General features: G+C 39.5%; 1 protein-coding gene across 2 annotated transcripts in view; it reads right to left on the bottom strand.

Moving 5' to 3' along the window:
- Positions 1-13,186, bottom strand: part of UTP20 (UTP20 small subunit processome component) — a 108,718-nt gene that overhangs the window by 71,185 nt on the left and 24,347 nt on the right. For both annotated transcript variants that reach the window (XM_006933978.4, XM_019835403.2), the window contains exons 16-19: positions 11,855-12,005; positions 11,135-11,197; positions 10,192-10,350; positions 9,053-9,129 (exon numbers count right to left, since the gene is read on the bottom strand). In XM_006933978.4, the coding sequence (XP_006934040.1) occupies positions 9,053-9,129; positions 10,192-10,350; positions 11,135-11,197; positions 11,855-12,005 (450 nt within the window). The remainder of the gene's footprint in view (positions 1-9,052; positions 9,130-10,191; positions 10,351-11,134; positions 11,198-11,854; positions 12,006-13,186) is intronic.

Raw genomic sequence — 13,186 nt, 5'->3', positions numbered from 1 at the left:
GTTGGGTTCTGTGCTGACAGCTCAGAGCCTGGAGCCTGCTTTGGATTCTGTGTCTCCCTCTCTCTGTCCCTCTCCTGCTCCCACTCTGTCTCTCTCTCTCTCTCAAAAATAAATAAACATTAAAAAAAAAAAAATGAGTTGGACACTGACTGAGCCCCCCAGGTGCTCCCAGTAGTGGAATTACTGAATCACATGGTATTTCTATTTTTAATTTTTTGAGGAGGAATTATTTTTATAGTCATAAAGTACTAAAGGATATTTTTTTTTTCCTTTTTCAACTTTTTTTTTTTTATTTTTTTTATTTTTTTATTTTTGGGACAGAGAGAGGCAGAGCATGAACAGGGGAGGGGCAGAGAGAGAGGGAGACACAGAATCGGAAACAGGCTCCAGGCTCCGAGCCATCAGCCCAGAGCCTGACACAGGGCTCGAACTCACAGACCGCGAGATCGTGACCTGGCTGAAGTCGGACGCTTAACCGACTGCGCCACCCAGGCGCCCCTAAAGGATATTTTTTAAAACCTAAATAGATCCCTCTAAAAAGGTTTTTTTTTGTTTTTTTTTTGTTGTTTTTTTTTGTTTGTTTGTTTAAGTATATTTACTTTGAGAGAGACAGAAACAGTAAGAAGGGGCAGAGAGAGGGAAAGAGACAGAATCCTTCACGCTGTCAGTGAAGAGCCCAATGTGGGACTCAAACTCACTCAACTGTGAGATCATGACCTGAGCCAAAGTCAAGAGTCAAATGCTTAACTGACTGAGCCACCCAGGCACCCTAAGAAGACTATTTTTAAAGGCACAGTAATGTGAACGGGGCATCAGGTACAAGGTATGGCACATTAAAGAAAGGAGAGGACTCGGGAGAAAAACTCAGCTAACTTTAAAGTGTTGGCTTTCAGAGGTGCCTGGGTGACTCATTCAGTTAAGCGCCTGACATGATCTCGCATTTGTGGGTTTGAGCCCCACATCGGGGAATGTGCTGACAGCTCAGAGCCTGGAGCCTGCTTTAGATTCTGTGTCTCCCTCTCCCTCTACCCCTCCCCTGCTTCCACTGTGCCTCTCAAAATAAAATAAAACGTTAAAAAAATTTTTAAGTGTTGGTTTTCCTCTACCAAATTAAAATATACGTATCATTGACATAAAGGCAAAAAAAATAACTACATGAAACATATCTTTCAGAATTTGAAGAGAAATCAGATGAATCACATAAGTGTTTATATAATTTGGTATCTTAGCACCAATAATCTCAAAATGTTTAAGCTCTAGATACCACCTCACACCTGTCAGAATGGCTAACATTAACAACTCAGTCAAAAACAGATGTTGGCGAGGATGCAGAGAAAGAGGATCTCTTTTGCATTGTTGGTGGCAATGCAAGCTGGTGCAGCCACTCTGGAAAACAGTATGGAGGTTCCTCAAAAAACTAAAAATAAAACTACCCTACAACCCAGCAATTGCTGGGATAAATACTGGATAAATTTATCCTTGGATAAGTACTCTAGATAAATCCCTGGATAAATACTACTAGGTATTTATCCAAGGGATACAGGTGTGCCGTTTTAAAGGGACACATGCACCCCCATGTTTATAGCAGCACTATGAACAACAGCGAAAGTATGGAAAGAGCCCAAATGTCCATCGATGGATGAATGGATAAAGAAGATGTGGTACATATATACAATGGAGTATTACTCGGCAATCAAAAAGAATGAAATCTTGCCATTTGCAACTACGTGGATGGAACTGGAGGGTATTATGCTAAGTGAAATTAGTCAGAGAAAGACAAATACCATATGACTTCACTCATATGAGGACTTTAAGAGACAAAACAAATGAACATAAGGGAAAGGCAATAAAAATAATATAAAAATAGGGAGGGGGACAAAACAGAAGAGACTCATAAATATGGAGAACAAACAGAGGGTTACTGGAGGGGGTGTGGGAGGGGGGATGGGCTAAATGGGTAAGGGGCACTAAGGAATCTACTCCTGAAGTCATTGTTGCACTATATGCTAACTAATTTGGATGTAAATTTAAAAAAAAATTAAATTTAAAAAAATGTGTATGCTCTTTCTGTCATTACTTGTCTAAGAATATGATATTTTTTTCTGCTCCTAATATTTTACTCTCACTTGTGCCTGAGCAGGTGGCTCCAGGCAGGCAGTAAACATCTACTGGCACCCAGCTGGGAGCATGGAAAGGCCTGGCCTAGCTCTCTGGGGTCACAGACTATGGAGTTCGAAGGAGCAGGTCTGGCCCTTCTTGATCAGCATGTGGTGCCTGGCCAGGGACACAAGTGAGTCTTTTTTTTTTTTTTTTTTTTTTTAAGAGACTGGATATCATTTTTACTAATGCCACAGCCCAACATCCGTTTTGTCACTACAGCAGGTTGATTGAATGTGTGTGTGTGTGTTCCTGAACAGACGAGGGGCCAGAAAAGACTCAAGCAGGTCTCAGCCAACAGCTCTACTGAGCAGCAACGGAAAGACAGTGACACAGGTTGGACTTCTGCCTGTCTTTCTCCTGGGCTACTTTTCCGCATTCTGAGGGCAAGTGTGAGGCCCATGCCAGCCAAGATTAAAGGGCTTCTTAGCAAAGTTCAGTCTCCAACTCCTAGTCATCACCGCCCCTCTAACCACAGGGATGCCCCTGGGCAAAGTACAGACTGCTAGGCAAAGGTGGATAATCATCACACAAGACATGAACTGTATATGCTGTTGACTATCCATGAAAAATCAATCAGTTTTCAGATAGACAGATGTACCCAACAGGAAGACAGCCTAGCCAGCCATGGAGAACCATGAAAGGCATTTAGCAATTGAGAAACCAACATTTTTGATAGCAGGCTATTAGTAACACATATGTCAGATTCTTCCTTAAGCACAATAAGTGAAATTATGAAGTTGATGTCAGAAGGCTTTGTTTTCAATGGTTTTGAAGGGCAGTAAAAGGCAAACTGGTTCCAAATTGTAAAGAGATTTGCTTATTCTACTTCTGTCAACTAAGAACTAATGCTTATGGTTTTGAGAGGTCACACATGATATATGTCTAATCTGACAAAAAGCAGAGTAGACCATCTGAAGACACAGGTCTGCAAAAGGACAGACTACATATGAAGCACCACATATGTAATTTCTATGTGATTACTAAGGTCCTTTTTAGAACTAAGGGACTCTTGGATACTAGACACCTAAGGTTTCAAAAAGTCATGTTTAAAGTTTGGCTCACTGACTCAATATATATAAATAAAATTTTGCAATTACTATACACTATCTTGTCACTGTAAAAAAAATTTAACAGACCATGGTGAGGAAGATGGCAGCATAGGAGGACACTGGGCTCACCACGTCCTGCTGACCACTTAGATTCCACCCACATCTGCCTAAATAACCCAGAAAACCGCCAGAAGACTAGCAGAGGACTCTCTAGAGCCAAGCGTAGACAAGAGGCCCATGGAAGAGGGGCCCCTCCCGAAGCGGACTACCAAAGGCAAAGCGAGCTGAGTCTGCCCCTCCAGCCCCTGTGCACCTTGCGGATCCGCCCAGGCTAATACGCCAGATCCCATCTAAGCAGCACCACAAGCCTGGCAATGTGTAAGTAGCCCAGACAGGGGCCACACCACCCCTGGGAGAGGGGAAGATAAGGTCCACACCAGTCTGACTGTGGCCCCAGGGGTGGGCTGGGGGCAGACATCAGGTCTGACTGCAGCCCTGCCCACCAGCGCGAGTTACTCCAGACAGCACAGAGGAAGAGCCCTGCAGTTCCGTGCCACACCAGGGACTATCCAAAATGACGAAACGGAAGAATTCTCCTCAAAAGAAACTCCAGGAAGTAGCGGCAACTAACGAACTGATCAAAAACGATTTAAGTAATGTAACAGAAAATGAATTTAAAATAATAGTCATAAAATGAATTGCTGGGCTTGAAAAACGTATACAGGACAGCAGAGAATCTATTACTACAGAGATCAAGGGACTAAGAAACAGTCAGGAGGAGCTAAAAAATGCTATAAATGAGCTGCAAAATAAAATGGAGGTGACCACAGCTTGGATTGAAGAGACAGAGGAGAAAATAGGTGAATTAGAAGATAAAATTATGGAAAAAGAGGAAACTGAGAAAAAGAGATATAAAAAAATCCAGGAGTATGAGGGGAGAATTAGAGAACTAAGTGACACAACTAAACGTACTAACATGCATAATTGGGATTCCAGAGGAGTAAGAGACAGGGAAAGGTGCTGAAGGTGTACTTGAACAAATCATAGCTGAGAACTTCCCTGAACTGGGGAAGGAAAAAAGCACTGAAATCCAAGAGGGACAGAGAACGTCCTTCATGTGACTTGAATCGATCTTCTGCATGACATATCATAGTCAAACTGGCAAAATACAAGGATAAAGTGAAAATTCTGAAAGCAGCAAGGGATAAACGTGTCCTAACATATAAAGAGAGGCTGATAAGACTAGTGACAGATTTATCTACTGAAAGTTGGCAGGCCAGAAGGAATGGCAGGAAATCTTCAATGTGATGAACAGAAAAAATATGTAGCCAAGAATCCTTTATCCAGCAAGTCTGCCATTTAGAATAGAAGAAGAGATAAAGGTCTTCCCAAACAAACAAAAACTGAAGGAATTCGTCACCCCTAAACCAGCCCTACAAGAGACCCTAAGGGGGATCCTGTGAGACAAGGTACCAGAGACATCACTACAACCATGAAACCTACAGACATCACAATGACTCTAAACCCGTATCTTTCTATAATAAAACTGAATGTATATGAACTAAATGTGCCAACCAAAAAAAAAATAGGATTATCAAAATGGATAAAAAAACAAGACCCATCTATTTGCTGTCTACAAGAGACTCATTTTAGACCTGAGGACACCTTCAGATTGAAAGTGAGGGGATGGAGAACTATTTATCATGCTACTGGAAGTCAAAAGAAAGCTGGAGTAGCCATACTTATATCAGACAAACTAGACTTTAAATTAAAGGCTGTAACAAGAGATGAAGAAGGGCATTATATAATAATTACAGGGTCTATCCATCAGGAAGAGCTAACAATTATAAATGTCTATGCGCCGAATACAGGAGCCCCCAAATATATGACAATTACGCACAAACATAAGCAACCTTATTGATAAGGATGTGGTAATTACAGGGGACTTTAACACCCTACTTACAGAAATGGATAGATTATCTAGACAGGAGCAATAAAGAAACAAGGGCCCTGAATGATACATTGGATCAGATGGACTTGACAGATATATTTAGAACTCTGCATCCCAAAGCAACAGAATATACTTTCTTCTCGAGTGCACATGGAACATTCTCCAAGACAAATCACATACTGGGTCACAAAACAGCCCTTCATAAGTATACAAGAATTGAGATCATACCATGCATACTTTCTGACCACAATGCTATGAAGCTTGAAATCAACTACAGGAAAAAGTCTGGAAAACCTCCAAAAGAATGGTTAAAGAACACCCTACTAAAGAATGAATGGGTCAACCAGGCAATTAGAGAAGAGATTAAAAAATATATGGAAACAAATGAAAAGGAAAATACGACAATCCAAATGCTTTGGGATGCAGCGAAGGCAGTCCTGAGAGGAAAATACATTGCAATCCAGACCTATCTCAAGAAACAAGAAAAATCCCAAATACAAAATCTAACACCACACCTAAAGGAAATAGAAGCAGAGCAGCAAAGACACCCCAAACCCAGCAGAAGAAGAGAAATAATAAAGATCAGAGCAGAAATAAATAATATAGAATCTAAAAAAACTGCAGAGCACATCAATGAAACCAAGAGTTGGTTTTTTGAAAAAATAAACAAAATTGATAAACCTCTAGCTAGGCTTCTGAAAAAGAAAAGGGAGAGGACCCAAATAGATAAAATCATGAAGAAAAATGGAATTATTACAACCAATCCCTCAGAGATACAATTATCAGGGAATACTATGAAAAATTACATGCCAACAAACTGGACAACCTGGAAGAAGTGGACAAATTCCTAAACACCCACACACTCCCAAAATTCAAACAGGAATAGAAAGCTTGAACAGACCCATAACCAGTGAAGAAATGGAATCAGTTATCAAAAATCTCCCAACAAATAAGAGTCCAGGACCAGATGGCTTCCCTGGGGAATTCTACCAGACATTTAAAGCAGAGATAATACCTATCCTTCTCAAGCTGTTCCAAAAAACAGAAAGGGAAGGAAAACTTCCAGACTCATTCTATGAAGCCAGCATTACTTTGATTCCTAAATCAGGCAGAGACCCAGTAAAAAAAAGAGAACCGCAGGCCAATATCCCTGGTGAATATGGATGCAAAAATTCTCAGTAAGATACTAGCAAATAGAATTCAACAGCATATAAAAAGAATTATTCACCATGATCAAGTGAGATTCATTCCTGGCCTGCAGGGCTGGTTCAACATTCACAAATCAATCAATGTGATACATCACATTAGTAAAAGAAAAGATAAGAATCATATGATCCTGTCAATTGATGCAGAGAAAGCATTTGACAAAATTCAACATCCTTTCTTAATAAAAACCCTTGAGAAAGTCGGGATAGAAGGAACATACTTAAACATCATAAAAGCCATTTGTGAAAAGCCCACAGCTAACATCATCCTCAATGGGGAAAAACTGAGAGCTTTCCCCCTGAGATCAGGAACACGACAGGGATGCCCACTCTCACCGCTGTTGTTTAACATAGTGTTGGAAGTTCTAGCATCAGCAATCAGATAACAAAAGGAAATCAAAGGCATCAAAATTGGCAAAGATGAAGTTTTCACTTTTTGCAGATGACATGATATTGTACATGGAAAATCCAATAGACTCCACCAAAAGTCTGCTAGAACTGATACATGAGTTCAGCAAAGTCGCAGGATACAAAATTAAGGTACAGAAATCAGCTGCATTCTTATACACTGATAATGAAGCAACAGAAGGACAAATAAAGAAACTGATCCCATTCACAATTGCACCAAGAAGCATAAAATACCTAGGAATAAACCTAATCAAAGATGTAAAAGATCTGTATGCTGAAAACTATAGAAAGCTTATGAAGGAAATTGAAGAATAAAGAAATGGAAAGACATTCCCTGCTCATGGATTGGAAGAATATTGTTAAAATGTCAATACTACCCAAAGCTATCTACACATCCAATGCAATCCCAATCAGAATTGCACCAGCATTCTTCTCGAAGCTAGAACAAGTAATCCTAAAATTTGTATCGAACCACGAAAGGCCCCAAATAGCCAAAGTAATTTTGAAGAAGACAACCAAAGCAGGAAGCATCACAATCCCAGACTTTAGCCTCTACTACAAAGCTGTAATCATCAAGACACCATGGTATTGGCACAAAGACAATAGACCAATGGAATAGAACAGAGAGTCCAGAATTGGACCCACAAAAGTATGGCCAACTAATCTTTGACAAAGCAGGAAAGAATATCCAATGGAAAAAAAGACCATCTCTTTAACAAATGGTGCTGGGAGAACTGGACAGCAACATGCAAAAGGATGAAACTAGACCACTTTCTCACACCATTCACAAAAACAAACTCAAAATGGATAAAGGACCTGAATGTGAGACAGGAAACCATCAAAACCCTAGAGGAGAAAACAGGAAAAAACCTCTCTGACCTCAGCCGCAGCAATTTCTTACTTGACACATCCCCAATAGCAAGGGAATTAAAAGCAAAAAGGAACTATTGGGACCTCATAAAGATAAAAGCTTCTGCACTGCAAAGGAAACAACCAACAAAACTAAAAAGCAACCAACGGAATAGGAAAAGATATTTGCAAATGACATATTGGGCAAAGGGCTAGTATCCAAAATCTATAAAGAGCTCACCAAACTCCACACCCGAAAACCAAATAATCCAGAGAAGAAATGGGCAGAAAACATGAATAGACACTTCTCTAAAGAAGACATCCAGATGGGCAACAGGCACATGAAAAGATGCTCAACGTCGCTCCTCATCAGGGAAATACAAATCAAAACCACACTCAGATATCACCTCACGCCAGTCAGAGTGGCTAAAATGAACATATAGTCAGGAGACTATAGATGCTGGAGAGGATGTGGAGAAACGGGAACCCTCTTGCACTGTTGGTGGGAATGCAAACTGGTGCAGCCACTCTGGAAAACAGTGGGGAAGTTCCTCAAAAAATTAAAAATAGACCTACCCTATGACCCCACAGTAGCACTGCTAGGAATTTACCCAAGGGATACAGGAATGCTGATGCATAGGGGCACTTGCACTCCAATGTTTATAGCAGCATTCTCAACAATAGCCAAATTATGGAAAGAGGCTAAATGTCTATCAATTGGCAAATGGATAAAGAAATTGTGGTTTATATACACAATGGAGTACTACGTGGCAATGAGAAAGAACGAACTATGGTCCTTTGTAGCAACGTGGATGGAACTGGAGAGTGTTATGTTAAGTGAAATAAGTCATACAGAGAAAGACAGATACCATATGTTTTCACTCTTATGTGGATCCTGAGAAACTTAACAGAAACCCATGGGGGAGGGGAAGGAAAAAAAAAAAAGAAAAAGAGGTTAGAGTGGGAGAGAGCCAAAGCATAAGAGACTCTTAAAAACTGAGAACAAACTCAGGGTTGATGGGGGGTGGGAGGGAGAGGAGGGTGGGTGATGGTATTGAGGAGGACACCTTTTGGGATGAGCACTGGGTGTTGTATGGAAACCAATTTGACAATAAATTTCATATTAAAAAAATTAAAAAATAAATTTAACCATACAGATATATCCTATCAAATAGACAGAGCAAGTCCTTTGAAGTTATTTCAATGCACAAAGATACATACATATAACATCTGAGATGTTGAAATACTTGACATTAGAGAGAATAACTAATGTTCGTTTTTCCTTCACCTTGTCCCACAAAGGATTTAAGGTACCTACAAATACTATACACACCCATTCATTTAAATCACACCTAGCAGGAGTATAATCTGGCCCCATCACTCTGCAATAGTTAACACATACGGCTTCATCCATTTTAACCCATGCTTACCTTATGAGTTCAATAACAGGATCCCAGAGGGCACTGAAGTTAACATACAACATGCTTAATAAATAACGAAGTGGCACCTGCGATTATAGCAAACTAGTTTAGTAAATGGGCTATAAACTACAGAACGCATGAAATATAAATATCCCAACTCAGACAATCAGAGGTTAAAAAGAAGCTTGTGCTTTAAGGAACAAGTTGTAGGTACCAATCCAAAATTTGGCATATAATAATTTTCTGACTCTCCCCAAAATGTCACTCGCTATTTAACAAAGAAGAATCACTAAAGCAGAAGTACTCAAACTCACTCCAGATGTTCACAAAGGATATAGCATTTGAATAAACAGATCTGACTCATGATTAAATTCCCACCTAACAAACACTGCTATTACCATCACCGTGTGAGATAAAACCTGAACAGCAAGCAGTAAAATACAGATACCAAAGAGCCCAAGACGATATACACTGTGAATGGCAGCTGGGGCTCTGTGAGCAGATGGCTGAGTTTTCAAAACTATACATTAAAGGCATTCAGTTCAGAGGGTCTCAAGTTTTCTCAGTCACCTTTGAGAATGACTGCCATCACTCATATCTCCATGTGCTGGGGAGGCATCATATAGAATGGTAGTTTTAGTATTATTTGGGAATGAGGTGTTTATTACTATTTTAGCAGCAGAGCCCTTTTTCCAAACGAAACGTTAACACAAGACACTAATATATAAAACATGTAAAGAGCAGAAATGCTCTGATCTAAAGGGAACGCTTCCATTGGCCTTACTCCCAAAGGGATCTGTGATCCATCCTCAAGGGTCAAGCACAAAAACCCCCAATACAAAAGATAAGAGGCCTGACATCCTGCAGCACATGGAGAAGAATGTCAGGTCTTAAACCGGATGTTGAGCCCTTCTGTTGTACCTACTTTCACATATTATGCCCGTATTCAGAGGGAGGACAGTTATTTCCACTGTGGAAAAGGCTGGCAGAGCCATTTAATTCAAAATACCTAAGGAAACTGGAGATTTATCTAGCTAGCTTAAATAAAAAACTTTTTTTTAACTACTTGCTATGTTTCTCTTTCCAAAAGCCAGCTAAACAGATCAAAAAGGACAAATTGTTTAAAAACCTGAGACACTGTTTTATACCTCCTGTAATGGCCCATCAGGGACTGCAGCCTGCACCATATCATGTCTTAGTTTTCTCAAATGAAGAAGCTTCTCTCTGTAATCACTCACAGTTGCTGGAACAAGTTCTGCCTGGCGTAATATAGCCAAGGCAGACTGACGCTCTGAGAGCCCATCATCCTGAGTGAACGGAGAAAACCAAGGAGGCAGGTCAGTACTTTGATTTTGCAAAAAGAACATGAAATGTGACCAAAGTTCTAACAAAAAGAAAAACTGGGGTATGTTAATGTTGTAAATTAAATAAGCAACACTTCTTGTGGTAAATGATCCATTTTTCCTCAAACTATTTACTTTTTGTTAGAATCTAATTTAAGAATAATGTCTAGCACAGAAATGACAAGGAAAAAACAGGAAACTCATTCTCAGAATGACTCAAATCGATTGGCAACATTTGTTCAAATAAAAACGTATACATATACTTCCACTTACACAATTCTACTTCTATAATTTCTACAAGTAGTAATATGCATTATGGGAATATTTCCCTATTCAAATATATCAGCATAAGGATGTTCATTACTATTTTATTGGAAATGCTGCAAAACTCCAAACAATCCACTTCAGCATCCATCAACAAAGAACTGTTATATAAGATATTTTAAATTCTGGTATCGGGGCAGTATCCTTTTAAGCCTCAAAAGAAATGAGGTAAGCCTGAGGTACTGATATGGCAAAACCTCCCTGATGCCATTTAAATTGTACATGTGTACAAAAGGTCTGAAAGAATATTCACCAATTACCTGTGAATTTTCAGTGTGGGCAGGACTAAGAATTACAACAACAATTTCAGTTTTTATGATATTTACACAACAGTATTTGAATTTTCTGTAAAAATATCACTTCGGAAATTAAAAAAAAAAAGTGATGTTTTTAAAAAGTTATCCAAATTGAACAGCAAAAATACCTCCATCAGTTCTGGAAGTCGAACCTCAAAATGGTTTAGGATCCTTATTGTCAAAAGCCGAATCTAGAGAAAGTAAAAGGCACATTTCAAACTTCAAAGTTTACACATAAGAAACCGATTAACAGCCAGTGAGATTTCACTTTTATAGCATTAAGGAAAATATAATGCTTATCAGAAAGATACATGTTATTCTATACCTTATTTCATATTAGACACCAACCAACACCTTATTCAAATAGTACACGGAACAAGTAATGACCAGACTAGATGGAAAAGATAAGGTTGCCCATAGAACCGTGTTTTTCCTTCAACTGTGACACTATAAGCATCTCTGTAAATAAGGGCAAAGAAACTGATTAAATTTACAATTCTGTTGCAATTAGTGATTGTTATCCCTACATAACAATCCCTACATAACGTATTCAGGTATTTCTACACACCTGACCAAGCGGCAGAATCACCTAAAGGGCTTTAAAAAAAACGATGCAGATTTTTCAGTTTCTGAATCAGAACTCCAGCCTGTGAGGACCTGGAATTTGTATTTTTATTAAGCTCCCCAAGTAATCCTGCTGCAAACAGTTTGTAGGTCAATTTAGGAATCACTGCTTCAAACAGAAATCACCCCCTAGCAGCATTTTCTGATTAAGGAGCTCTGACAACCACTGGAGATACATATGTAATCAAAGAGGAGAGACTGAGAACATACCACAAAACCATTACCTTGGATATGCCAGTTGAAATGTTAGCTTGTAACCTGGGAAATAATTCCATTAAAGCTTCCTCAGAAAGTGGCCCTTTGCAGCCACATAAGGATAATCTCTGATAATAGAGATCAGCTAACAGCAACACAGATGGCTCCACAGGAAATGTTCTGCAACAAGATTATTTATTAGACCCAGCCTGCACCACACAGCTGGGTATTTAGACTGTAAAAGAAACTACAGAAAATTATCACTGGTAAAGGAATTGTAAAAGAGACCAAGGTAAAATGTAGACATTTTATTCAGACATTGACTCCATTTTAGAGATGAAGAATCTGAGGCCTTGCAACAGTGAGTAATGAGCTCAAGGACACACAGCTAGGTGGAGGCAGAGATGGGATTAGCATATGCTATTTAAAAAAAAAATTTTTTTTTAATGTTTATTTATTTTTGAGACAGAGAGAGACAGAGCATGAACGGGGATGGGTCAGAGAGAGGCAGACACAGAATCTGAAGCAGGCTCCAGGCTCCGAGCTGTCAGCACAGAGCCCGATGCAGGGCTCAAACTCACGGACTGTGAGATCATGACCTGAGCCGAAGTTGAATGCTTAACCAACTGAGCCACCCAGGTGTCCCAGCATATGCTATTTTTTTTTTTTTAATTTAAATCCAAGTTAGTTAACATATAGTGTAATGATGGTTTCAGGAGTAGAATTTAGTGACTCATCACTTACATGTAATACCCAGTGTTCATCCCAACAAGTGTCCTCTTTAAAGCCCATCACCCATTTAGCCCATCTTCCATCCGACACCCCACCAGCAATCCTCAGTTTGTTCTCTGAATTTAAGAGTCTCTTATGGTTTGCCTCCCTCTCTGTGTTTACCTTGTTTTCCCTTCCCTTCCCCTATATTCATCTGTTTTCTTAAATTCCACGAGTGAAATCGTGTATTTGTCTTTTTTGACTTATTTCGCTTAGCCTAATACACTCTAGTTCCATCCACGTTGTCACAAATGGAAAGATTTCATAGAATATGCTATTTTAACTAAAACCCAATGCTAATTTTTCTTTCTTTTAAAAAACCTTTTAATGTTTATTTATGAGAGAAAGTGAGAGAGAGACAGTGTGAGTTGGGGAGGGGCCAAGAGAGGGAAACACAGGCTCTGAACTGTCAGCACAGAGCCCGATGTGGGGCTTGAACTCATGGACCATGAGATCATGACCTGGGCTGAAGTCGGACGCTTAACCAGCTGAGCCACCTAGGTGCCCATAATGCTGTTTTTTCAATCTACACAGTTATAAATGACAATGACATAAAGGGAGATTATAGAATATTAGTGTTTTCCATGTGC

The sequence above is a fragment of the Felis catus genome, chromosome B4, assembly GCF_018350175.1.
Source record: "Felis catus isolate Fca126 chromosome B4, F.catus_Fca126_mat1.0, whole genome shotgun sequence".
In the NCBI taxonomy this organism is placed as follows: Eukaryota; Metazoa; Chordata; class Mammalia; order Carnivora; family Felidae; genus Felis; species Felis catus.
Note: the sequence above shows the minus strand (reverse complement) of the source record. Positions and strands in the feature narration are given on the sequence as shown.